The sequence below is a fragment of the Labeo rohita genome, chromosome 24, assembly GCF_022985175.1.
Source record: "Labeo rohita strain BAU-BD-2019 chromosome 24, IGBB_LRoh.1.0, whole genome shotgun sequence".
Lineage (NCBI taxonomy): Eukaryota > Metazoa > Chordata > Actinopteri > Cypriniformes > Cyprinidae > Labeo > Labeo rohita.
The window spans coordinates 18281003-18305882 of record NC_066892.1 but is presented as its reverse complement, the minus strand read 5'-3'; the positions used below and the strand labels follow the sequence as shown (position 1 = coordinate 18305882).

At 35.4% G+C, this 24880-nt stretch overlaps 2 protein-coding genes across 3 annotated transcripts; one reads left to right on the top strand and one right to left on the bottom strand.

Moving 5' to 3' along the window:
• Window positions 1–374: 374 nt before the first annotated feature.
• On the bottom strand, window positions 375–6679 carry xkr9 (XK, Kell blood group complex subunit-related family, member 9). 2 transcript variants are annotated; one of them, XM_051097617.1, is made up of 4 exons: window positions 6495–6679; window positions 5192–5625; window positions 4429–4622; window positions 375–1839 (listed from the first exon to the last, which is right to left on the bottom strand). In XM_051097617.1, the coding sequence occupies exons 2-4, from the start codon at window positions 5488–5490 to the stop codon at window positions 1190–1192; spliced, it is 1143 nt and encodes a 380-aa protein (XP_050953574.1). In that variant the 5' UTR covers window positions 5491–5625; window positions 6495–6679; the 3' UTR covers window positions 375–1189. The 2 variants fall into 2 exon arrangements, with proteins under 2 accessions (XP_050953574.1, XP_050953575.1); XM_051097618.1 differs by lacking the exon at window positions 6495–6679 and adding an exon at window positions 6267–6475.
• A 3109-nt stretch (window positions 6680–9788) lies between these two features.
• tram1 (translocation associated membrane protein 1) lies at window positions 9789–22446 on the top strand. The gene is made up of 11 exons (XM_051098735.1): window positions 9789–10020; window positions 11715–11778; window positions 12406–12527; window positions 12700–12816; window positions 12914–12972; window positions 13355–13439; window positions 13701–13771; window positions 15987–16091; window positions 16240–16383; window positions 17346–17491; window positions 21241–22446. Exons 1-11 carry the CDS (start codon window positions 9898–9900, stop codon window positions 21312–21314), a joined length of 1110 nt encoding a protein of 369 aa, XP_050954692.1. The 5' UTR covers window positions 9789–9897; the 3' UTR covers window positions 21315–22446.
• The last annotated feature ends 2434 nt before the right edge of the window (window positions 22447–24880 follow it).

The window sequence follows — 24880 nt, the reverse complement described above, 5'->3', positions numbered from 1 at the left end:
GACAAATATATTTTTAGTATTAAATGAACAGTGTTAATTACAATCCCAGCCTATTTTTTTAATGAGTATTTGTAGAATTTATGTAGAAATAAATGTAGCTTGTTGTTTTGTTGTTCACAGACGTCAGCCAAAGAAAAATATAATTACTTGATTACAAAAAGTTATAATTATTTTACAAAAAAGACATTTAAATACAGTCTCTAAATCATGTCTCCATAATGCCAACAAAATCTCCTGTTGGATGAGGCAGCGTTTACATTTTTTTTTTTTTTTTTAGAACAACAGTGCCATCTTGTGTTATTTTTATGATAGTGATTCACTACTAACAGAAAACTGACCAAAGGCAGGGTATGATTTCTGGTTTGTGAGATCATTAAGATCATATTAACGCTTTTATTCAACAAGGGTGCATTACACAGATCAAAAGTGACAGTAAGGACATTTATAATGTTTCTATTTATGAAAGAATCCTTCACAAAAATAGGCTGCACAATTATTTGCAACACTGATAATAAGAAATATCAGTAATTTCTGAAACATCATGTGACTAATGGCTGCTTAAAATTTCAATTTTGCCATCACAGAAATAAATTACATTTTAAAATATATTTAAATAAATAAATGAAGCAGTTATTTTAAATTATATTAATACTTCACAAATTATTTTTTACTGTATTTTATATTTTTAGCCATTTACAAAATATATTTATTAAAACATCATACAACCCCAAACTTTTATATTTGTTTAAAACACAAAACTTTCAGTAACTACAAAATTCAAGTTAGAATGCATATTATAACTTAATACTAAACAAGTGTGAACAGTTGCATTGATTTGAGGAGATACCAAACGTACTCCATTCAAGCACTTTTGACAAAACATAATAGGTTCTGTCATTATTCATCACTTTAGGATTGCAAACTAGACAGCTCTATTGGGAGAGGGTGAAATAAAGTGAACAAAAGGCAGAAATTGGCAGTCGAAAGCTTATTCATCATTTTTACAGATTCATTGAAACCTTTAAGGTTCAACATTTCATACCTGTAAAATCGATATCATACCTTCCTTAGCAGCTTTCAGACATGTTGTAACATTTAAACAAAGATCCTTCATACTTTGTCAATTCCAACATAAATATCTACAGATATGTACATTTTTGTTAATCAAGTTCAGTTATAAGCAAGACAATTATATTTGCAAAAAACGCTCAAAACGGGTTGTTTTTGTCTCAGGTGCAGTTCCACCTGTTTCATACATTCCATCTATTTCATCCCCGATTTTCTCTTTGCCATGTCCACGAGGGTGCAGGAGGCTGTAATAGAGTCCCAGAAAACCCAGCCCCATTAAATTTGACACTAATATGAAAAATAAAATGGGCAGGAAGTAGTCAGTCTTTTCAGATTCCGGTTTGAGCAGAAACAACAAAATGGGTGCAGAAAGGTTGTGACACAAATTGAAAATGTAATATAGAGTCATGTGAACTTTTGTGTTTGTTCCCTTAATGTTAAAAAAGGTAAAAATTAGTATAACTCCAACAATGGCTCGATAAAGATATTCTAAGGCTCTTGAAAGGCAGAAGCTGGTCTCCTCCAGGAATGCCCAGATGGTTCCCAACAGCCATATGCAGGCCATTGATACAATACTGAAGTTGGAGAGCATGATGAACAACGTAAGGCTGAGGATTCGAGGGGTTATGGTAAAGATTTTGTAGGACAGGTATACGGCTGTTGGGATTCCAATAGGCATCTCTTTGAGGTAAGTTAGAGATTTTCGTAAACAGCGCCGATAATCCACCGTGGCCCAGGCTATGGAGACAAAAGACACGGCCATGCTGATGTCTAAAAAAAAAAGAAGACAAATCAGTCTGACTATCGGTCAAAATATTTGGTCTCTAACATTCATAATATATATCTTATACAATAAAATTCATAAGGCACAATTAGCTCTTTCCCCGCCAGTGTTTTTGAAAAAAAAGTTATGAGTCACTGCCAGCATTTTTAATCATTTTCACTAAAATTTCATGGCTCCAGAATATTTTGTTGTATGAACAAGGCCTCTACTTTAAAATAAAAAAAAGATAATAATAATCTGTTTTATTCTAGCTTTAAACATTCTTTTTTTAGAAACTCCTCATAAAAAAGCAACATTTTATGCAAAAACCTGAGAAATCCTGTTTTTATCAAATACATCTGGATCATATGAAGTACGATGATCAAAGCAAAGCTGCAGTTATAGAAGTTCATTTCCACCACTGAATAAAAAAAAAAGGTTATTACAACTTTTTAGCACACAATTTTGAATTTTTCCTCAGAACTGCAAGATACAAACTCGCAATTCTGACTTTTTTCCTCAGAATTGCATGATACAAACTCTCTTTATAACACTTGCATGTTATAAAGAGAAAAAAGTTGCAATTGTGAGTTTATATCTGGAAATTCTGAATTTAATTCTCAGAATTGTGAGTCTATGTCTTTCAATTCTGACTTTATGACTCACAACTGCAAGTTTACATCTCAGAATTCTGAGGAAGAAGTCAGAATTGCGAGTTTGTATTACACAATTCGGAGAAAAAAATCAGAATAGCGAATTTTGTCTCACAATTCTGACTTTATGACACAATTGCAAGTTTGCATCACACAGTTAATTACAAATATGACTCACAATTGCACGTTTATATCTCAGAATTCTGAAAAAAAAATTCAGAATTGCAAGTTGTATTACACAATTCAGAGAAAAAAGTACGAATTGCAAGTTTATGTCTCACAATTCTGACTTTATGACTCACAATTGCGAGTTTATATCACACAATTCTAAAAAAAGTCTGATTTTTTAATATCTCATAATTTTGATTCCATAACTCACATTTGTGAGTTTATATCTCAGAATTCAGAGAAAAAAGTGAGTTTGTATAACGCAAGTCGAAATTACGAGATGTAAACTCGCAATTGTGAGAAAAAAAGTCAGAATTGACGATTTTTTAATTCTTTTTCTTACTCTTTTTTTTTTTATTCAGTGACAGAAATGATGATCTTGATGATCTCATTATTTTTCATAGGCGTTTACATCTGCTTACGTGTGAGATCTCTGTTTCTGCGTCTTCCTCGCCCGTGTTTTTGATGGGTAGATACTGGACTCATTCAGAAGATGCATAATAGTGCCCCCAAGTGTATAACAGTGAAAATGCGGAAGCCCGGAAAAATAGTCTGTTTGTCCACAACTGGAGGACAAACGCAAAGACTAAATCTATGGAAACTATTCATATTTTATCTTTCCATCTTATTTTTAATCTAAGACCCGGCGTGAACTTGTGTTCGAGGTGGTGTCAGCAATCTCCATTTAGTCTACTTAGCTGTGCAGAACAGTTTATTGTCCTTCTGAATGTTATAAAGTGGTATTTGTATTAGTATATAACGTCGTAATACACACTCATTTGTAGCACAATTGTTTTACAGTTTACTGCACTTTGTTTATGTGTGTCGCAGATTAGACGTAAGACACTGCGCTGCAGCTAATGAATTTAAGACTCACAAAGACACAAGTCTTTCTTTCCAATAAACCTGAATTTATAACTCTAGTATATATAAAACATACTGAAATAAGTTAGGTTATATATTTCAAGAGGGTTGCCAGCAGCTATGTTTAGGGTTAGGAGTTGGTTAGGACAACAATTAAGTGTATACAATTAAACAAGTACATATTTCCTAAAAAAATAAAATACAGAATTGAATAGCACATGCTATTAAATAGTATGAGCTGCTAATACACACATATATACAAAAAATAAATAAATAAAATAAAATAATACAAAAAAACTATAGGTCCTAGAAATGTGGCCCTGAAACTGCAGTCTCCGGTTGCGCAAGAACACCCTTCTCGTTTGACGGGGAAGCGCTGTCTCATAAATAACAGAAAATTTTGTGTTTGGTTGGGAAAGAGTTAAAAATGTAACCTCTTTTTTACAAGCACACTTTGAACCAAAACATTTTCATAAATGAAAACTTACACTAGCATTCAAAAGTAAGGTGTTGGTAAGATTTTTTAATGTTTTTAAAAGAACTCTCTTATGCTCACCAAGGCTGTATTAAATTAATGAAAAATACAATAAAAACAGTAATACTGTGAAATATTATTACAATTTTATATATATATATATATTTAAATGTGATTTATTCCTTTTATGGCAAAGCTACATTTACAGCAGTCATTACTGCAGTCTTCAGTGTCACATGATCCTTCAGAAATCATTCTTAACACTTTTACTTATTTTAATGCTTTAATGTTGAATACAACTATTCATTTTTAAAAATCTTACTAATCCCAAACTTTTGAATGGTAGTGTATTTGTCCTAATTCTTATTCTTATGATTAACCACGACTAGATTTACGTGCAAATGTGCATGTAATGATTGTATCTACGCAGGACTCACATTGCAGATTAGAGCGATGGTTGTGCTCCAGTATGATATATGTCTGAAGAATGAGCTGAGGAATGCTCTCCAGGAACATCTCAAACATGCGGAGCATGCTAAGATCTGTAGCAAGCCAGATAAGCTCATTCTCATCCTGCTCATTCTGTCCCGAACGCAGGGCTTTAAAACTTTTCTTCAGGAGCTGGATATACCTTAAAATAAAGATGAACTTAAATTGTAAATATCTGCATCAGCAATAAAAAAAAGAGTAAAGAAGCCCAAACAAATTTGTAAATGCTACATTTTTATTTGCTTTCCTTATTTTAACTTTCTTATCAACTCTGGCCCAGATTTCCTGCAGAATTTAGCTTCGACTTTTATTAAGTACACCTGAATAAGCTGACGGTCTTCAGGATCACCAGAAAGTTACAGACAGGTGAGTTTGATCAAGACTGGAGCTAAACTCTGCAGGAAACTGGACCTCGAGGGCTAGAGTTGAGAACGGCTGCTTCAAAGAGACATTTCACCCTATTTTTTTCATCCTTATGTTGTTCCAAACCTGTATGACTTTCTTTCTTCTATGACGCACAGCAGAAAAAATGCATGAATGGACCCCATTGACTTTCATTGTATGGACAAAACATATCTTTTGTTTTTTACAGAATAAAGAAAGTCATACAGCTTTGGAAAGACATAAGGGTGATTTTTATTATCAGGTTTTATTCTATCATTTTAAATATTAGTTCCACGCAGTTCGAATGATAAATTAGTGTGACGTTACCTTATACAAATGCCTATCTGCAGTACATGTATCCCGATCAGATGACAAGTGGACAGACAATCTTCTTTATTACTGTCACTGTCATCTTTGAACCATGCATAGCTGAATGCCTGTATGCATAAAGATCCAACCAGAACAAACACAAGGGTCAGTACGGCCCAGGTGACATGTCCACTTCTGAAATACTGCACAGATAACAAGAAGTCTGATCCAATGTCTAGGAAATAAAACAACAGTCCCAAAACAGTGCATAGACACCGAAACCAGATATATTTCTCTCTAGAAGATGACATGATCATGATTTATGGCATTTGATGAACACTTATGGCAGAACGTCCTTGTTAATACTGAACATGTAGAAAGATATTCAGTTCCATTAGACGCAAACAGCTTGTTGACTCATTCTCCTCATGTCTTTATCCAAAATTGATAACCTGTATGGAATGAACAGACGGACATCAATACATTGCAGAATGATTTACAACATGCATTTGCTAATGAATGAATTGAATTCTGAATTTTGAATTCTTATTGATACAGTTCTTTAAGTGTTCATGTTAACTAAAAGTGTTTTTTACTATCCATTTATGTTCTGTACTTTGTCCAGTACAAGTCAACCCACAATGAATGATAAATGATTATGTAATGAGTACAGAATGACACTAATAACTAGCCCTCATTTTCACTTTCACCTCCCAATACGGCACATATATATCGTTTTTTGTATATTTTTTACAATGTATTTTAAAAAAAATATTTTTACCTCCATATATTTCAGTCCAAGAAAACACATTCATGTATGTCACATTTGAAAACTTTATTTGTCTATAGGCTATTCCGTCCAATAAAATTTTCAGAGGGCATTAAATGTATAACTTTTATGTTATTAAACTGTTTTACAATTTGTATTTATGTATTTGCTTTATCGTACCTGTTTAAAAACACTTTGCCTTTCCAGTGTGAATGTGCTATACAATATTAGCGTCTTGCCTATGTACAATTTACGTAATACATGCTACATATTATGTAATATTTTAAAGAAAACAACCTGAAAATACATAAATCAAGTACTTACCGTTGTCATGTTGTAAAATGCCATTGACATCGGTACAAAAAGTATTTGTTAAGCTTCGTTATACGGCGGTTAGCAATGTGTATATCGCTATTGCTTTGAGATAAGCCATAAACTGTCACTTTACAATGTTCCCGCGTGTAATAGTAGTTCACATTTCCTCTCAGTAACCGTCAGGAAATGCTATGAGAAGTAAATTTAAAATTATGAGAAGTGAGTTTCCAAACTTACCAGAGTTTCCATTCTTCTGCTTGTTTAGATCAGCAGTGACGGCGAGTCGCTGGTTTCGGGACTTTATGATTTCTCATAATTCATATGACAAGGCAACCACTCCCTCTGCAGCCACAGTTGTTACTGTGTGATGTAATACACACCCAATACTTCGGATATAGGGAGGGGATGGATCAATGAATACAGCAATCATTCATTCCCTGACACTTGCAATGTCTGTCATTCTCACTATTACAATTCTCACAATTTTCTCCTCAGCATTTCTATTCTTTGGAAACAGGAAATAACTCTGCATTCTTGTCATTTTTGAGATATAATCTAAAACTACCACTTAATTACCATCTAACCACCACATGCTGGCAAAGAGCTGTGTTTATGTGTGTTTAGCTGTTGTTAGTGAGAACCAAAAATGAAACTGAATGCCTGTTGTGGTATGCTGCTTTACGTGTTTTACTGAATGAAAGAGACTTCCAGGTAACTGTACTTTATGTTCCAAACGCCTTGGGGTCATTGCATCCTCTTTGGTTGATTACACAGGAATGAATTTAATTTTAAAATATATATTTTTAAAATATATTTTAATAATATTTCACAATATTACTGTTTTTGATCAATTTAATGCAGCCTTGATGAGCATAAACAACTTATTATTATTTTTTTTTTTTTTTAAAGTATTCTTGTAGTTTCATAACATGGTTAAACCATCTATGTCGCATGGACTATTTTAACGATATCCTTACGACCTTTCTGCGCCTTGAACATTAGTTGCATTGCTGTCTATGCAGGGACCAGTGTTGCCAAGTCCATGGTTTTCCCGCGGAATTGGGCTACTTTTGCTGGGGGTAGTTTCTGATGTCCGTGGGTTGAAGCGACCCCGATAACGTCATATTTATCCTCTGAAATGTGAATTTACCAGGGGAACCCCGCGTTTTTTTAATGAGGGACTCCCCTCGGGTGGGCTTTGTTATGAAAACCTGGCAACCCTGGGAGAGACGGAAAGCTCTCAGATTTCATCAGAAATATTATAATTTGTGTTCTGAAGATGAACAAAGGTTTTGGGAAGACATAAGGGTAAGTAAATAACAATATCATTTCCATTTTTGAGTAAACTGTCCCTTTAAGTTTGCTTTAACAAAAGCTAAAGTTAGAAGCTGATACTCAGCTGAACATTTCATGTTCCTTATTAGAAAATAACACGTTAAAATTGTTAATTAGCATTTTAATGTCTTCACAATGCAAGCAAAGATATATGTAAATATGTTTTCATGACGCGGAATCAATCGGACATACTGGCGGCACTTAATGTAAAAATAATGCCACTGAAGCAAAAAAAACTTGCATATTTTGCTGTTTATTGTTGCTGAAAATGGTCAATTATTGTCATGTTTTGGGCTGTACTAACCGGTCGGACCAGGAAAAAAATGGAGTACTATAGACTGCCAAAAATTATAACAATTTAAGGAAAAGAGTGCATAAAACTGTCTGAGGAACAAAAGGCATTTGCGACCCAGGACCACAAAACCAGTCTTAAGTCGCTCGGGTATATTTGTAGCAATAGTCAAAAATACATTGTATGGGTCAAAATTATAGATTTTTCGTTTATGCCAAAAATCATTAGGAAATTAAGTAAAGATCACATTCCATGAAGATATTTTGTAAATTTCCTACTGCAAATATATCAAAACTTAATTTTTGATTAGTAATATGCATTGCAAAGAACTTAATTTGGAAAACTTTAAAGGCGATTTTCTCAATATTTTGATTTTTTTGCACCCTCAGATTCCATATCCTGAAATAGTTGTATCTCTACAAAATATTGTTCTATTCTAACAAACCATACATCAATGGAAAGCTTATTTATTCAGCTTTCAGATGATGTATAAAGCTCAATTTAAAAAAATTGACACTTATGACTGGTTTTGTGGTCCAGGGTCACATTTGTGGTTGGCCAAACTGAACCAGGATTTACAGGTCAAGAATCTTGACAACATACAGTTTGTTCTTATCTTTACCACTTATTAACTTCAGTTTGTCAATATATTGTGCCCTTTTCATGCTTACTAAGTCCTTCTCTATATGATTTAGCAGCTTCCACATGTTTTGTCCCATGGTTTAGACAGCATAAATGGTTTAGACAGCAGAGCAATGTATTCAGTAATACATTAGCCATGCAGTCGGGTCATTCTATGATTAGGGGTACATTTAGAATTTGACAATGTGAAGAAAAAAGTTTTCTTGTTTCCCAAAAACCCAAACATGACCTTACATAGCTGCTTTGAAACAATCTATATTGTATAAAGTGCTATATAAATAAAGGTGATCTGTAAGAAATATGTGCATAAAATACCATCTATGTTTGCTGCTGTCCACCATATTACCTTTACTGGGTAACACAGTTGACAGGTAACTTAGTTGACACTTTTTGTGTTTTGGGCCTATGCTCAACATAGAAGATTAGAACTACTGAGCATATGGTATGTTTAGAAATATATTTTAATAAACAAAATATAAGTTTTAGTTAAATTGCCTTGTTAAAATTTGCTGCAATAATGCGTATGTAACACTGTTGACAGTCAATTAACCCACTCTTGACACAGGTTTGCTAGTTTAACCAATATTAGGTTTCTTCCATGTGCTTCTAGAGGAAATATCACCATACTGTGCAAATTATGCAAGAATGAGACAAACCATTCCTTTCTGAGGGGGGTTTTCTAGTGGGTAACTTAGTTGACAACAGTTTTTCAGACACAAATAAAACAAGTTATATCACAATAAACACTTATTGTTTTTGAAGCGTACACCCAAAACTATTAATTTATATTTGAAGTCATTTTTATGCTTAAATGCAGAGTGGAATGAGCAACTTTACAAAAACATCTGAATACCAGGGTTGTATGTGATATGAACATCATTTTTGAACAAAAGATATGACTTTTTCAACATACAGCAGTGCGACAATACAATTGTGTACCAGTAGATGAAGCATTGGGGCTTTATATTGATGAAAATATGTTAAAAATATACTTCACGGACATGAGATGTACCCACAATCAATGCTGTTGTTTACATCTGAGTATATCCAATATGGCCGCGCATCCGTGTCACTGACCAAACATTGATGTAAGTGTAAACCCTCTATACACAAATACAGGCTGTTTGTATCCACCTTTCTGTTCACTAAAAAGGGCCGTTGACCTCAACATGCATACAACGTCTACTTTACTCCAATCCAACAGATGGCGCTACTGCATGTTTTGTAACTGTACAACGTCCCTTAAATTAAAAAAGGCTGAGGAAGAAGAAAGACAGAAGTAGGCGTTAAGACTGACGTGCCTGCCAGATAACAATAGTGAAGACGTGTTCCTCACTCACACTCACCAAAGTTCTCTCAACATCCTTCAAGATGGGAATCCGAAAAAAGAACAACAAGAACCCGCCGGTGCTCAGCCACGAGTTTGTGATCCAGAACCATGCGGATATTGTGTCTTGTGTTGCTATGGTGTTTTTGCTGGGTCTTATGTTTGAGGTAAGAATCCACTTTTGAATGAATTCATTCACTCTTAGAGATTTAAGACGAAGATGAGTCAAAGATGACAAATCGGCGTTTGTCTTTTGCTGCTTTCTATAAGGAATCTAACGGGTATTTGGTGTTCTGTCATAGTCTCGTCCCTTTCACTTCCTTTAACTGCTGAAAGAACTGTTACTTTTTGGTTTTATTTTTAACGTGCATCATTTTTAACCCGCTTGCATATTTATCATTCATATGTGCTCGGGATTTACGGGTGCTAATAGCTTATTGCATTCAAAGAGTTGGGAATTTTGATTCACAGAGACATGATGCATGAGAGCGAGAGAGGAATTCCCTATGAAGCGATTAAAGGAACTTTTAAACCCGCGAGATTAAAAAAAAATCACGCGTGCGAATTTAGCACATTTAATGAATGCTGAACGGAATAACAGAATTGATTTGGAAAGATGATTACGTAACATTGTAGCTGCTCTGATACTTTTACGCGCAAATGAAGTGTTACGTGGCAATCGGAGAATGACTGAGCGCTGTCACCGGTGCTCGGCGGCAGCAGGGTCACGATTTTTACTACCAAAATGATTTTTACTGATAACAACATTATGGTTTTACACTCTCAGCACTTGTTAGGAATGCGAGTTTGCACAACGGTTAGATTTGGACGATAGTTTGCTAAATATTAGCGCCAGTGCTGGTGCATCATGGGAAATGGAGTTTACACCACTGGAACATATTTTTTTGTCTTAATGGGCATTCCAATCCAGATTTAAGTAAACTATTTAGTGCTATCAAGCGATTAATCGCATCCAAACATACATTTACATATTAAATATATTTATATATAATATAAATTATACGAGTATAAACATGCATGTAAATATTTTCAGTATATAAACTGTATGTGTGTTGTGATATATACAAATATATACAGGACACTGCAAAAAATTCTTACTTAGATTTTTTTTGTCTTGTTTCCAGCCAAAATATCTAAAAATTCTTAAATCAAGAAGGATTTTCTAGACAAGCGAAAATTATTGTCTTGTTTTCTGAAAAAACAAATCTGTTTTTGCTTGAAACAAGCAAATAATCTGCCAGTGGGGTAAGCAAAATAATCTTGTTTTTATCTTGAAATAAGATTATTTTTTTTACCCCATTGGCAGATTATTTTGCTTGTTCTAAGCAAAAACTCACTTAAATTTGATGTCTTTTTTCTGAAAACGACAATAATTTTTGCTTGTCTAGAAAATCCTTATTGATTTAGGAATTTTAAGATATTTTGGCTGGAAACAAGACAAAAAAATCTAAGTAAGAAAAGCATTTTTTGCAGTGTACGCACACGTTTTATGTAAACTCGATGCGATTTAATTGTTTGACAGCACTAAAATGAGAGTATACTCATCTATACATGATAATATCTTGATGAATTGTGTTTGATGAGAAAGTATTAAAATTGCTTTATGTACTTTTTAGTGACATCATTTACAAATTTACACAAATCTATCATTTACTCACCCTCATGTTGCTTGAAATCTGCATGGCTTATTTTCTAACACCATTTGCATTGTAAACCTTATTTTACATACAATGCAATTAAATGCTAAGAGTCTGTCTGCCATTCTGTAATGATAGATTTTCATTTTAAGATGAACTATTATTTGTGTATTAATTGCGTTTTTATATTTCTTCTTCTGTAGATTACGTCGAAGGTAGCGGTTTTGTTCATAACTGTGCAATACAATGTAACGATTCCAGCAAATGGTAAATATGTGTTGTTGTTTTTTGTTTTTTTTTGTATGAATTATTTTTTATGTTTTCAATATTTTCTGTTACATTATTTTTTTTATAATTAAAACACCTCAACATTATCAAGATGTTTTGTTCCAACAAGTTTTCGTCTAACAGCTCTACTAATGAATTGACGCCACTGACACGTACTGTGATTGTTTATCAAAACAAGCTTTGATAATTAAAAAAACAACACCATCTCCTTTTATTTCATAAGAATAATGCTCACTTCCAAAGTGAGGTGTAAAATCAAGTGCGTTGGTTCTGTTATTCATTATCTTGCTGTTCGAGTTTGTCAAAACAAATCAGTTCTGTCTATACTTCAAAGGTTAGTTCACCTCAAAATTAAAATAGTCTTTGTGTCATTCTAAGCCTGTAAGAAAGCTCTTGGATTTGATCAAAAATATCTTAATTTGTGTTCCGAAGATGAACGAAGGTCCTCTGATTTGAGTGAATAATTAATGACAGAATTATAATTTTTGGGTGAACTGTCCCTTTAAATCGAGAAGTTAGAAGAAGAGTGCAATCCTGAAATTTAGGATTTAATAACACAGCATTATCATTTTCATGCTCATGCTTTGTTTGTATCATGGATTTTAGGAGGTCCGGAGGAAACGGCGGTGAATTACTTCCATTACGGTCTGAAAGATATAGCCACTGTCTTCTTCTACATGTTAGTTGCCATTATCATGCACGCCATTATTCAGGAATACGTGCTGGATGTAAGTATTCTGTATTAGCTGAATAAACTTTTAACGTTTTTGCTGAAACAACTAACGTTTGCCCATAAATGTTCATGCAACATGCATCTTTGTAGTTTTTTTAGTGCAACACTGTTAACACAACTAAATGTTTTGATTTGTTTGCCATTTATTTGACTCCACGACTTTACAGAAAATCAACAGGAAGATGCACTTCTCCAAAACCAAGCACAGCAAGTTTAATGAGTCGGGTCAGCTGAGTGCCTTCTACCTCTTCTCCTGCCTCTGGGGAGCCAGCATTCTTGTTTCTGTAAGAGCGTCACTACTCTGCTTCATATAAATACGAGCTTGTGTGCTGGTCAGTGTTTATAATGGTGTCTAAAAGACTTATTCTGCTTAATCTAAAGGAAAACCTCCTGTCTAACCCTGTCAGCCTGTGGGAGGGTTACCCGCACACCCTTATGCCGTAAGTACAGCTGTCTGTGTTGAATATGCATAGCGTGTTTACATTTAAAATTATGAAATATATTGATTAATGAAGAAAAAGTGGTTCATATTCCATCTTACCGTCGTCACATCTGCCGAAATGCTTCGTGAGCACTCGTAAGTTGCATCTACGACTCATGGAAGTAAACTGATCTGCCAGGCTGGTTCGCATCAAGAAGGACGTTCAAAAGATTTCTCAAGGCTTTTGATCAAATTATCTTGCATTAGTCTACCTGTAATTCTCTCTTCTGATTTTTGTAGACCGTACTGTATGTAACACACAGCTTGCAAATGCAATTATCATTGATGTTCAACTTCCATGAGTCGTGCAGAAGCTAAAGAAGTTGTTTGTCTTGTTTTAGGTTCCAGTTGAAGTTCTACTACATCTGTCAGCTTGGTTACTGGCTTCATGCTATCCCTGAGCTGTATTTCCAGAAGGTCAAGAAAGTAAGTTAACAAAGTGTTTGAGGATGCACGACATGCACTGAAAACCATATTCATGCATCCTGCTATTGTGACTGGACTGATTTCCCTTTCCAGAGGCTTTGTGTTTACCACACTTTTACTTTGCGGAAATTCACTTAAGATGTGACAATAGACTGTGGCCATTTTTGGATACACATACACTTTGATAGTATAGTATTATGAAGCTGTTTTAGGGAATAGTGTTCATTTGGATGTTTTAATAAATTTTGTTTTATTTTTCAGGAGGATATTCCTCGTCAGCTTGTTTATATAAGCCTTTACCTGGTCCACATCACAGGAGCCTATGTTCTGAAGTAAGCAATTGGTACATTTATTAATCATCAAAAACAGTTGTCAGGGCACATATTTTTGTTCAAAAATGTAGAGGCTGAAAAAGTATTTTTGAAATTTTTCAAATCATCAGTCATCAAAGCTCAGTAAATATTGGTCACAGACACAGAGATTTACTTTAAATTTCGCCAAGCTGATTACTCACTAAAAACTCCCTCAGATCATGTTTTCATGCCATTTTAAAGGATTAGTTCGCTTCACCAGAATAAAAATTTCCTCATAACTTACTCACCCCCATTTCATCCAAGATGTTCATGTCTTTCTTTCCTCAGTCAAAAAGAAATTGAAGTTTTTGAGGAAAACATTCTAGGATTTTCTCCATATAGTGGACTTCAATGGGGATCAATGGTTTGAAGGTCCAAATTGCAGTTTTAATGCAGCTTCAAAGGGCTCTACATGATCCCAGCCAAGAAATAAGGGTCTTATCTAGTGAAACGATTGATTGTTTTCTAAAAAAATTACAGTTTGTATACTTTTTAGCTACAAATGCTCATCTTGCACTAGTTTGACTGCAGACATTACGCAACTGCATTGGAAAGGTCACGCATGACGTAGGTTAAAGTACTGACCCAGTGTTTACAAACCAAACATGCAGAGATAGTCATACGGCCTTTACCAAAAAAGGTAAACTGATTTTGGAAGGAGAAAATGAGATGGAGATTTTTGTGCAAGATGAGCATTTGTGGTTATATATATTTTTTTTTTTTTTAGAAAATGACTGATTGTTTCACTAGATAAGACCCTTAATCCTTGGCTGGGAGTGTGTAGAGCCCTTTGAAGCTGCATTGAAACTGCACTTTGGACCTTTAGCCCGCTGTCTCCGATTGAGGTCCACTATATAGAGAAAAATTCTGGCATGCTTTCCTCAAAAACCTTTATTTTCAACTGAAGAAAGAAAGACATTAACATGTTGGATGACATTGGGTGATTAATTAAAGGGGTCATCGGATGCAAAGTTCAGTTTTACATGTTGTATGAACATTAATGTGTGTTGGCAGTGTATGTACAAATCAACCCTATAATTATAAAAATCCATGCAGTGGTTTTTAAAGGGGTCATCGGATGCCCATTTTCCACAAGTTGATATGATTCTTTAGGGTCTTAATAAAAAGTGTATAATATACTTTGGTTTAAAATTCTCAATGGTTGTGTAAAACAACACCCTTTTTACCTTGCCGAAATCAGCTCTGCAAAAATCATCCTGTTCTGGTTGAGGTTGCTTTAAATGTTAATGAGCTCTGCTCACCCCGCCTCTCTCTGTGAAGTTTACTTTACCGTGGGTGTGACGGTTTTAAAAACCGTCACACCCACGGTTTTAAAAAAGGGGATATTATTTTTACAGATTAATTAAAAATCACTGCATGGATTTTTACCATTACAGGGTAGATTTTTACATACACTGCCAACACACATTAATGTTCAGACAGCATGTAAAAGTGAATTTAGCATCCAATGGCCCCTTTAATTAATCTGTAAAAATAATATACCCTTTTTCAAATCAAGCCATTCTTGAAGTCACACAGACAGAGGCCGCTCCCACGATAGCTGATTGACATGAGCGTCTTACCTCAGATCAGCTGTAACAGTCCGACCGCCATTGTTTCGATGCTGGAGCAGGGATGTAAGTTAGACAAGAATATCTCCGATTGAGTGATTGAGGTGTTGTGTTGCTGGATGTAATAATTTACTCCCGACATCTGAGCAGCTGAAGATGCAGTGGATTACGTTTGTTTGCGAAGGGAATGCGCCTCCCGATCTACATATATGCGTCTATGTTCGTGCAAATCATTCGTGATCCAGCTTCACTTACAGCAGAAGTGGGTCTAAGGTTTTTTTTATGAATCTCTGCAATTATCTTTCCTAATAACGTGCTAGGTAGCTAAATGGCTAAATGTGGCTAAAGTAAACAGGCTCGTCACTCCACAGAGTGTAGAGAGGGGCGGGGCGAGCAGAGATCATTTGCATTTAAAGGAACAACCCCTTAGAATGAGATGATTTTTGCAGAGCTGATTTTGGCAAGGTAAAAAGGGTGTTGTTTTACACAACCATTGAGAATCTTTAACCAAAGAATCTTATCAACTTGTGGAAAATGGGCATCCGATGACCCCTTTAATCAGGATTTTTTTTTTTGTTCTGGAAGTGAACTCATGTTTAAACCATTAATAATGTGTTTTCCAGTCTGAACCGATTGGGCCTGGTGTTGCTGGTTCTGCATTACTTTGTTGAGCTCCTCTTCCATGTATCCCGACTCATTTACTTCAGCAATGAAGAGAGGCAGACTGGGTGAGTGCTATTGATTACACAGACCAATTCCAGTTAATAAACACCTGTAATGATTTGTGCACAGGAAACTGAATATTAGCACATTTCTGCATTTGAAGCTCCGGAAAGAATGTTTGACCATTATGAAGCATTTTGTGTATGTTAACAGGTTTACAGTGTGGGCTGTTCTGTTTGTGTTGGGCCGGTTGTTGACTCTTTCCCTGTCTGTTCTCACTGTGGGCCTTGGGCTGGCCGGAACAGAGAAACGGGGTGTGAACCTCGCAGAGGGAAGATTTAATGTCCTTTTTGTTCGGTAAGCAGGGTGATATTCATATTGTGTTATTCCTTCATCTTGCAAAGGAAAGGAAGGAATAATTGAGATTAATCATGAAAGTGTCTTAAAGGGATAGTTCACCTAAAAATGAAAATACTGTCATTAATTACTCACTCTCATGTTGTTTCAAACCTTGTTCATCTTCAAAACACAAATTAAGATATTTTCAATGAAATTTCTGACCATGAATAGACAGCAACGCAACTGACAAGTTCAAGGTGCAGAAAGGTAGTAAGGAAATAGTTAAAATAGTCCATGTGACATCAGTGGTTCAACTTTAACTTTAAGAAGCTATAAGAATACTTTTTGTTGACAAAGAGTATGAACTACTGTTGTCACATAGACTATTTTAACAATATCCTTACTACTTTTCTGGGTATGTTTCCTTGAACATCAGTTGCATTGCTGTCTAGGGAGGGTCAGAAAGTAAACCATCCTTTTAAAGCATTTTGGGTTGCTTTTCAGCAATTGCTATTTTGATTTCATTTTTCAAGAAGCGATTTTTAGCACCTTATTATAAACCAAGTGCCTTGTCATGTGACACGTTTCAATTTCTGTAGAGCTTTGAAGTAGTAAATTCTCAAATGGTTTGCACCATGCTGGTTTTGTGGTATGTGCAGCGCTGTCCAAATCTGATTTGCACAGTTTAGTTTTGAAGTGTTTGGTTTTCAGTATAAAACTACAGAGTAGCCAAAAATAACCCACCTTGGCATCAAATATAAAAAATTTGCTATAGTAGCCCAAAATTTCCAGTCAGCCATCAAAAAGTCTCAACTCATAATATGCCTAATATGTAATCACATTGTAAAAGCTTTTCTACTGAAAGTGAGAGGCTTTTGGATGGACGTGATTCATTTAAACACCAGATGATGGAAAAGCAACGAGGACCTTTGCTTTATTATTGTTGGAGTTGTTTGTAATGGTACTCTTGTTTCTCTCAGGGTGACCGTCCTGACTGCAATATGCAGCACTCAGGCTTTTATGATGTGGAAATTTATCAACTTCCAGCTGCGACGATGGAGAGAACAAGCACAGACTCCGAGCTTAAAGAAGAAATCGTCCTCTTCTAAGAGCAAATCGAAGAAAGGTCAGTATTGCCCACTTAAAATCGGTGTAGATGTTTATTTAAATACCACACGCTATTCCACTGTTCCGATTAGGGTGGGCGATATGACTGATGATATGAGTCATTTTAAAGGCTGCTGTCACTTCATTTTACCAATATACGGACATGCATCTGATTTCTCCCAACTGTTTACATTCACTTAAGACATAAGCGTTTACAGAATGTACTTGCCAAAATGGCATTTTGACAATTTTGTGTGTATTTGACCATCAAAGCGTAATAAGCCCATGAAGATATCTGAATCATATGCTGTCTGAGAGATTGTGCGTGCTTTGAGTGCATGTAGGAGTTGTTCTTTTTTGTAGCTTATCGCACTTAAAGGATTAGTTTACTTCCAAAATGAAAATTTCCTGATAATTTACTTACCCCCCTGTCATCCAAGATGTTCATATCTTTCTTTCTTCAGTCAAAAAGAAATAAAGGTTTTTCTCTAATCTTTATATAATGGACTTCAGTGGGGATCAACAGATTGAAGGTTAAAATTGCAATGTTTCAATGCATGGGCTCTACACAATCCCATCTGAGGAATAAGAGTTTTATCTAGCGAAACGACCTGCCATTTTCTTAAAAAAAAAAAAAAATTAAAGTTTATATACTTTTTAACTACAAATCATCTTTCAAAAACTCCACATTACATATTACATGCTTACACACAAGACGTAGGCGAATGTTCCGACCCAGTGTTTACAAAGCAAATGCGCAAAAAGTCAAACGCCCTTAACCAAAAAAAAAAAAAGGTAAAAATACAATTTTGAAGTTGGAGGAGAAAATGAGATGGAGTTGGTCCTACCCTACCTTTTTGAACTGAAGTATACAGACTTAGAGCTAACTGTGTGTGTTGGTTCCAGTGTCCAATGCAAGCAGAGTTAGAGCAAGAGGTGCATTTGTGGTTAAAAAGTATGTACATTCATTTTTTTTTTTTTTTTTTAGAAAATGACTGATTGTTTTACTAGGTAAGACCCTTATTCCTCGGCTGGGATCATGAAGAGCTATTTGAAGCTGCATTGAAACTGCAATTTTAACCTTGAGCACCATTTAAGTCCAGTATATGGAGAAAAATCCTGGAATGTTTTCCTCAAAAAAAACTTTGGGGGTGTTCACACTTGTCATCTTTGGTTCGATTAAAATGAACTCTGGTGCAATTGCTCTGTTAGTGCGGTTCATTTAAGTATGAGCGCTGCCATCTGAACCCTGGTGCGCACCAAACGAGTGGACTGAGACCGCTAAACCGATGGGTCTCGGACTGCTTCTAAACAAACTCTGGTGGTTGAATGAAATATGAATGCAACACGGACCAAACAAACTAAACAAACCAAAAACAAAAAGTAATGACCAGATGCGATGCTATGCGACATGATTTCATGACAGGAACAAACGGTGTATCCAAAACAAAATGAGCAGAGGGCAAACATGAAGCAATGAGGAGGTAAGGTGGGCTGGGAATTGATTCCACTTGGGAAATGAGAGTCAATTCCAAATATTGGAATCGACCCCGTATTCAGATTTTAGTTCAACAAAATTTACCTATGGATGCCTATCAAACAGAAGGCTGCATCCTATGAAGGCAGGCCTCATATCTCGGCTGCTTTGCCATCAAACGTTCACGAAATTCACTGAAATAAACCGAATCAAAACAAGTTGGTACTGAGCTCGTCTGAGTTTGAGAAACACCTATTAATTCGCCTCTTGCTTGTGAATAGTGACTATAAAGGTTAAAGGTTCTTTCAGAGAGATCGTTTTAATGAACGTTCAAAAACGAATCAGGGGTACAAATTTAAAATCAGAGTTACAGAAATGCATCAGAATTTTTGTAAATAAAGTTTCATATGAGAGTGCTACTTTCTACAACCTTTATATTCTGCAGTCATGGCGAAATCAGGTTCCTTTTATCTAAAAAAACAAAACAAAAAAACAGGAATTGAAAACAACAGCGAGTATTCAGTTGTTGGAATCGAGTCCCATCGATTCCAGACCCAGGAATTGAACAGCCCTAATTTTTGTCATATACTCGCAGCACCGCTTTAAGTCAAAATCACCTTTTCCTTTTGTTTGTATCACTATGCCTTTAGGTTCGGTATCTTAAACGATATCTCCACTTTCTTTGAAAATAGGCTCATTTTCCAACTCCCCTAGAGTTAAACAGTTGAGTTTTACCGTTTTCGAATCCATTCAGCCGATCTCCGGGTCTGGACTTTTAGCATAGCTTAGCATAGATCATTGAATCAGATTAGACTGTTAGCAACTCGCTCAAAAATGACCAAAGAGTTTTGATATTTTTCCTATTTAAAAGTTGACTCTTCTGTAGTTACATCATGTACAAAGAGAAAGACGGATGAAAAATGAAAAGCTGTGATTTTTCTAGGTCAATATGGTTAGAAACTATACTCTTATTTTCCTGTTATAATCCTTTGCTGCCGTACCATGGGTGCAGCAGGCACAATGATATTACTCTGCTGGCTGAAACTCTGCATCTACACAAACTTAGTGCCGTTCACTTTCAGGCGCTGCATAATATTACCCATGGTACGGCAGCAAAGTTCCTTGATTATTACGCCGAATGAGAGTATAGTTCCTAGCCATATCAGCCTAGAAAATCGCAACTTTTAATTTTACGTCAGTCTCAGTACATGATGTAACTACAGAATAGTCAAGTTTTAAATAGGAAAACTGTCGTCATTATATATGGTCATTTTTGAGCGAGATGCTATCGGTCTAATCAGATACAATGATCTAGGCTAAGTTATGCTAAAAGTGCTACCGCCAGACCCAGAGATCAGCTGAATGGATTCGAAAACGGTAAAACTCAACTGTTTAACTCTAGGGGAGTTGGACAATGAGCCTATTTTCAAAAAAAGTGGAGTGTTCCTTTAAGGTTCCCTGTCCAAACTGCCAATGTGAGCGCAAAGCGAACCAGAACCAAATGTATCATTTTCCCTTTTGGTATGGATCAAATGAACCAAACAACAAGTGTGAACACACCCTTAATTTCTTTTCGACCGAAGAAAGAAAGACATGAACATCTTGGATGATATGGGGAAGAGTAAATTATAGGGAAAAATTTTATTCTGGAAGCGAACTAATCCTTAAATAACCCTTTTTAACTTCAAGCACATCTAGAATCTACATTTAAGCAATAAAGTACTTGAGGTTGTACTGAATAGTGAATATAGAGTTTTATTAAGCAAAATCATCAAAGGGATAGTTCACCCAAAAATGAAAATTTGTCATCATTTACCATCAAGTTGTTCCAAGCCTGTATGAATTACTTTTAGCTGCCGAACACAAAAAAGAAGATATTTTGAAGAATGTTGGTAACCATTGATTGTAGCTATTTACTTCCATAGTATGGAAGAAAAAAAAAACTATGAAAGTCAATGGCTGCTGTCAAATCTTAGGTTACCAATATTCTGCAAAATATCTTCTGTGGTCAGCAAAAGAAAGAAACTTATTTTTGGAAAAAGTGGATGGTGAGTAAATGGCAGCAGTTTTCATTTTTGGGGAAACTGGAGATACTTGGATATGCACTACAGGTCAAATGTTTCTTATTCTCAACAAGGCTGCGTTTATTTAATCAAAAATATAGCAAAAACAGTAATGATGAAAAATGAATACAACGTGGTGTGGTGTGATGTGACATAAAGGTCAAGTAATGGTAACCCATACCCTATTATTGCAACATGTCAAACATCTTGTCGTTTGTATTTTCACAGCCAATGGTGTGAACGGATCTGTTGGTGCCAGTGGAGCAGATTCCCCCAGAGCGAGGAAGGAGAAGTCATCATAAAACCCCTCCTAGTCCCAGCTTCTGTCCTGGCTGAAATCAGCCTGATCATTCCTTTCCCTCCTCTCCATCCCACAGTTTGTCCGTAGCCCCTTTTCCTTTTCCCCTCTTGTTTATCTGAAAAAAAAAAAAAAAAAACTTGCAATATGGCAACTTCTTCATCCTGCTCCTTGATCTTGTAGGATGGTGAATGCTCATGAAGCTATCCAACTTTTATGTCTCTTTGCAAGAAGGGCTTAAGGAAAACTGGCTTTGGAGGATTTTGGAGGGGGTCTTCTGTTTGCTTGTTTTTTTTTTGTTTTTTTTTGTTTTTTTTTTAATTCCCCCCCTACATTTGTTTACTTATTCTCAAGGTTCATATACTCTTTGCTTTATTTGCTTAATGCTGCAATCCCAAAACTATGATCCAGCCATACCTACAAAGAAACATGAAAGCTGTGGGGAAGAAGTAACTTATTTTTACAAGTGCCTAACCATACATTTTGACAGATCAGAGAGGAATAATTCAGTATTTTAACTTGAGTTTGAATTCAGGGTTGTATTTAAAGTTCTCTGAAGGCTCACAGTTTTTGTCGATTCTGTCCTATGCATTTGGAACCACGTCTGGTGTCTCTTCATTTGTCTTGTTGTATAAACTCATTGCCACATTTTTTTTTTTACATTAGAAAAAAAATCAGAAGCAGAAATTAATTTGATGCCTTTTTTAATGAATTCCATTTATTGCACTGTACTGTGTAATCGGTCAAGGTAATTAAAAAGTGTAATGCTCCACAAATTTTGATGATTTAGCAAAGGAACATGTTCTAATGAAAACTGTATTTTTGATTTGTCAATAGATTATAGATTTTATTCTTAAACTTTGCAAATCTGACTTAACTGTTCAGTGTTGATAACACATGAAAATGTCAAATCACAAGTGTCATTCCAGTGAGAGCGAGAGACAGTGGTCAGGATCTAAGGAAATGTTCTCAGATGTAATCATTTTCATAGATAGTTTTGGTTTAAGAACAACAATACAGAGAATGAAGTTCAATAAAAAAAGCATTATCTGTTATCTCACAATTGTTTTACCTAAGTACAATCAATGAGAAAGACAACCAGTGAATACATTAATAAAAGTGTTGTTTTCATGGTATTTGTCCCCATTTCACTGCACTGGTTAGGGGTATTTGTTTCACTGCATTTTAGAACATTTGTGTGTGTAAATTCATTAACTGATAGCCATGGTTCAAATTATAAGCTCAAAACAGTCAACCAGCATTTAATTTACCAGTAAAGTTTTGAGTCTGAGTTTGTCAAAAGGTGACAAATAACCCAGATAGGACACGTACGTCTGCAAGATGTCTGTTAAAGATCACTTGAACTAAAAAGCATCTGCTGTATACAAACACCTGACAGACGTCTTTAAGATGTTAGTTTTACATTCATTCTAAATCATAAACATCTTAAAGACATCTAATAGACATCTATTTGACATCTGACAGGAAACATCCTATCAACGTATTGCACCCAGATAGCACACCTACGTCTGCAAGATGTCTGTTAAAGATCACTTGATCTGGGAAGCATCTGCTGTATACAGACATCTGTAAGATGTCAGTTTTACATACATTCTAAATCATAAACATCTTAAAGACATCTACTAGAAAATGTCCAATAGACGTATTGCAGATGAGCAAACACTAAAAAACGCAGACATCAAATAGATGTCTCTGTGATGTCCGTGTGCCATCAGGACAGATGAGCAAACATTAAAGATACATCTTCCAGATGTAAATACAGACGTCAAATAGACGGCTCCGTGATGTATGTGTGCTATCAGGGAACAGTAGTCGCATTTTTGTCACTGATCGCACACGTACATCACGGAGACGTCTATTTAGTCTATTTGATGTCTGCATTTACATCTACAAGATGTATTTGTATAGTGTTTGCACATCTGCAATGACATCTATTAGATGCCTTTAAGATGTTTATGATTTAGAATGTATGTAAAACAGATGTCAAACATCTTAGATGTCTTTAAGATGTTTATGATTTCTATTAAAGATGTTTGTACACAGCAGATGCTTTCCAGATCAAGTGATCTTTAACAGAAATCCTGCAGACGTACATGTGCTATCTGGGTGCAATATGTCGATAGGACGTTTCCTATCAGATGTCAAATCGACGTCTATTAGATGTCTTTAAGATGTTTATGATTTAGAATGTATGTAAAACTGACATCTTACATATGTCTATCAGATGTTTGTACACAGCAGATGCTTTCCAGATCAAGTGATCTTTAACAGACATCTTGCAGACATGTGTGTTATCTGGGTGCAATACGTTGATTAGACGTTTCCTATCAGATGTCAAATCGACGTCTATTAGATGTCTTTAAGATGTTTATGATTTAGAATGTGTGTAAAACTGATATCTTACATACGTCTGTCAGATGTTTGTACACAGCAGATGCTTTCCAGGTCAAGTGATCTTTAACAGAAATCCTGCAGACACACGTGTGCTATATGGGTGCAATACGTTGATTGGATGTTTCCTGTCAGATGTCAAATAGACGTCTATTAGATGTCTTTAAGATGTTTATGATCTTACATACATCTGTAAGATGTTTGTACACAGCAGATGCTTTCCAGATCAAGTGATCTTAAACAGACATCTTGCAGATGTACGTGTACTATCTGGGTGCAATATGTTGATAGGATGTTTCCTATCAGATGTCAAATAGATGTCTATTAGATGTCTTTAAGATGTTTATGATTTAGAATGTGTGTAAAACTAACATCTTACATAGATCTGTAAGATGTTTGCACACAGCAGATGCTTTCCAGATCAGGGGATCTTTAACAGACATCTTGCAGACGTATGTGTGTTACTTGGGTGCAATACATCGATTAGACGTTTCCTATCAGATGTCAAGTAGACGTCTATTAGATGTTTTTAAGATATTTATGATTTAGATTGTGTGTAAAACTGACATCTTACATATGTCTGTCAGATGTTTGTACACAGCAGATGCTTTCCAGATCAAGTGATCTTTAACAGACATCTTGCAGACATACCTCAGCTATCTGGGGTGAGGAAATAACCATAGCAACAATTCATTGTTCTAGCGTTCGAAAGTTATTTTTGTGTTTAATAATATTATCTAATAGTATATAAATATCTAATAATACTTATAGTCTACAAAAGTTATTTAATAACCTAATACGTAATTCTCAAAAGAAATACAGTAAAAAGGCACACTTAATTCATTTTGCTTCAAGAGGTCATTGTCCTTAAAGTGTTGGTGTGACCATGAGGTGGCGCTGTTTGCCACGACATTTCGTGCCTGAGCTCAGTGATATTTACTGGTTTTTGCAAATCATGTTGGGGGTTATTTTCTATTACCGAAAGTATAAAATACGAAACTAACATGTATTAATGCTTTCCTGAACGGAAAGCGGTCTCTTTCGGGACGTGTAGTTGCGACAACCCCGTGCTTTCACAATTGTTGTCAAGCGCTTGCCAATCTGAAAGTGTGAACAGCGAATATTGCATAAGTCACTGTTTGCAGATTTCCCTTTGAG

What these genes read in the sequence shown, in the direction of transcription:
- xkr9 (XM_051097617.1), bottom strand. Translation starts at nt 5,490, where the DNA reads ATGATCATGTCATCTTCTAGAGAGAAATATATCTGGTTTCGGTGTCTA. An exon ending in CAGATAGGCATTTGTATAAG is followed by an intron (nt 4,623 to 5,191) that starts GTAACGTCACAC and finishes CTTTATTTTAAG; the next exon opens with GTATATCCAGCTCCTGAAGA. An exon ending in CCATCGCTCTAATCTGCAAT is followed by an intron (nt 1,840 to 4,428) that starts GTGAGTCCTGCG and finishes TTTTTTTTTTAG; the next exon opens with ACATCAGCATGGCCGTGTCT.
- tram1 (XM_051098735.1), top strand. Translation starts at nt 9,898, where the DNA reads ATGGGAATCCGAAAAAAGAACAACAAGAACCCGCCGGTGCTCAGCCAC. An exon ending in ATTTCCAGAAGGTCAAGAAA is followed by an intron (nt 13,440 to 13,700) that starts GTAAGTTAACAA and finishes TTTATTTTTCAG; the next exon opens with GAGGATATTCCTCGTCAGCT. An exon ending in ACAGGAGCCTATGTTCTGAA is followed by an intron (nt 13,772 to 15,986) that starts GTAAGCAATTGG and finishes TGTGTTTTCCAG; the next exon opens with TCTGAACCGATTGGGCCTGG.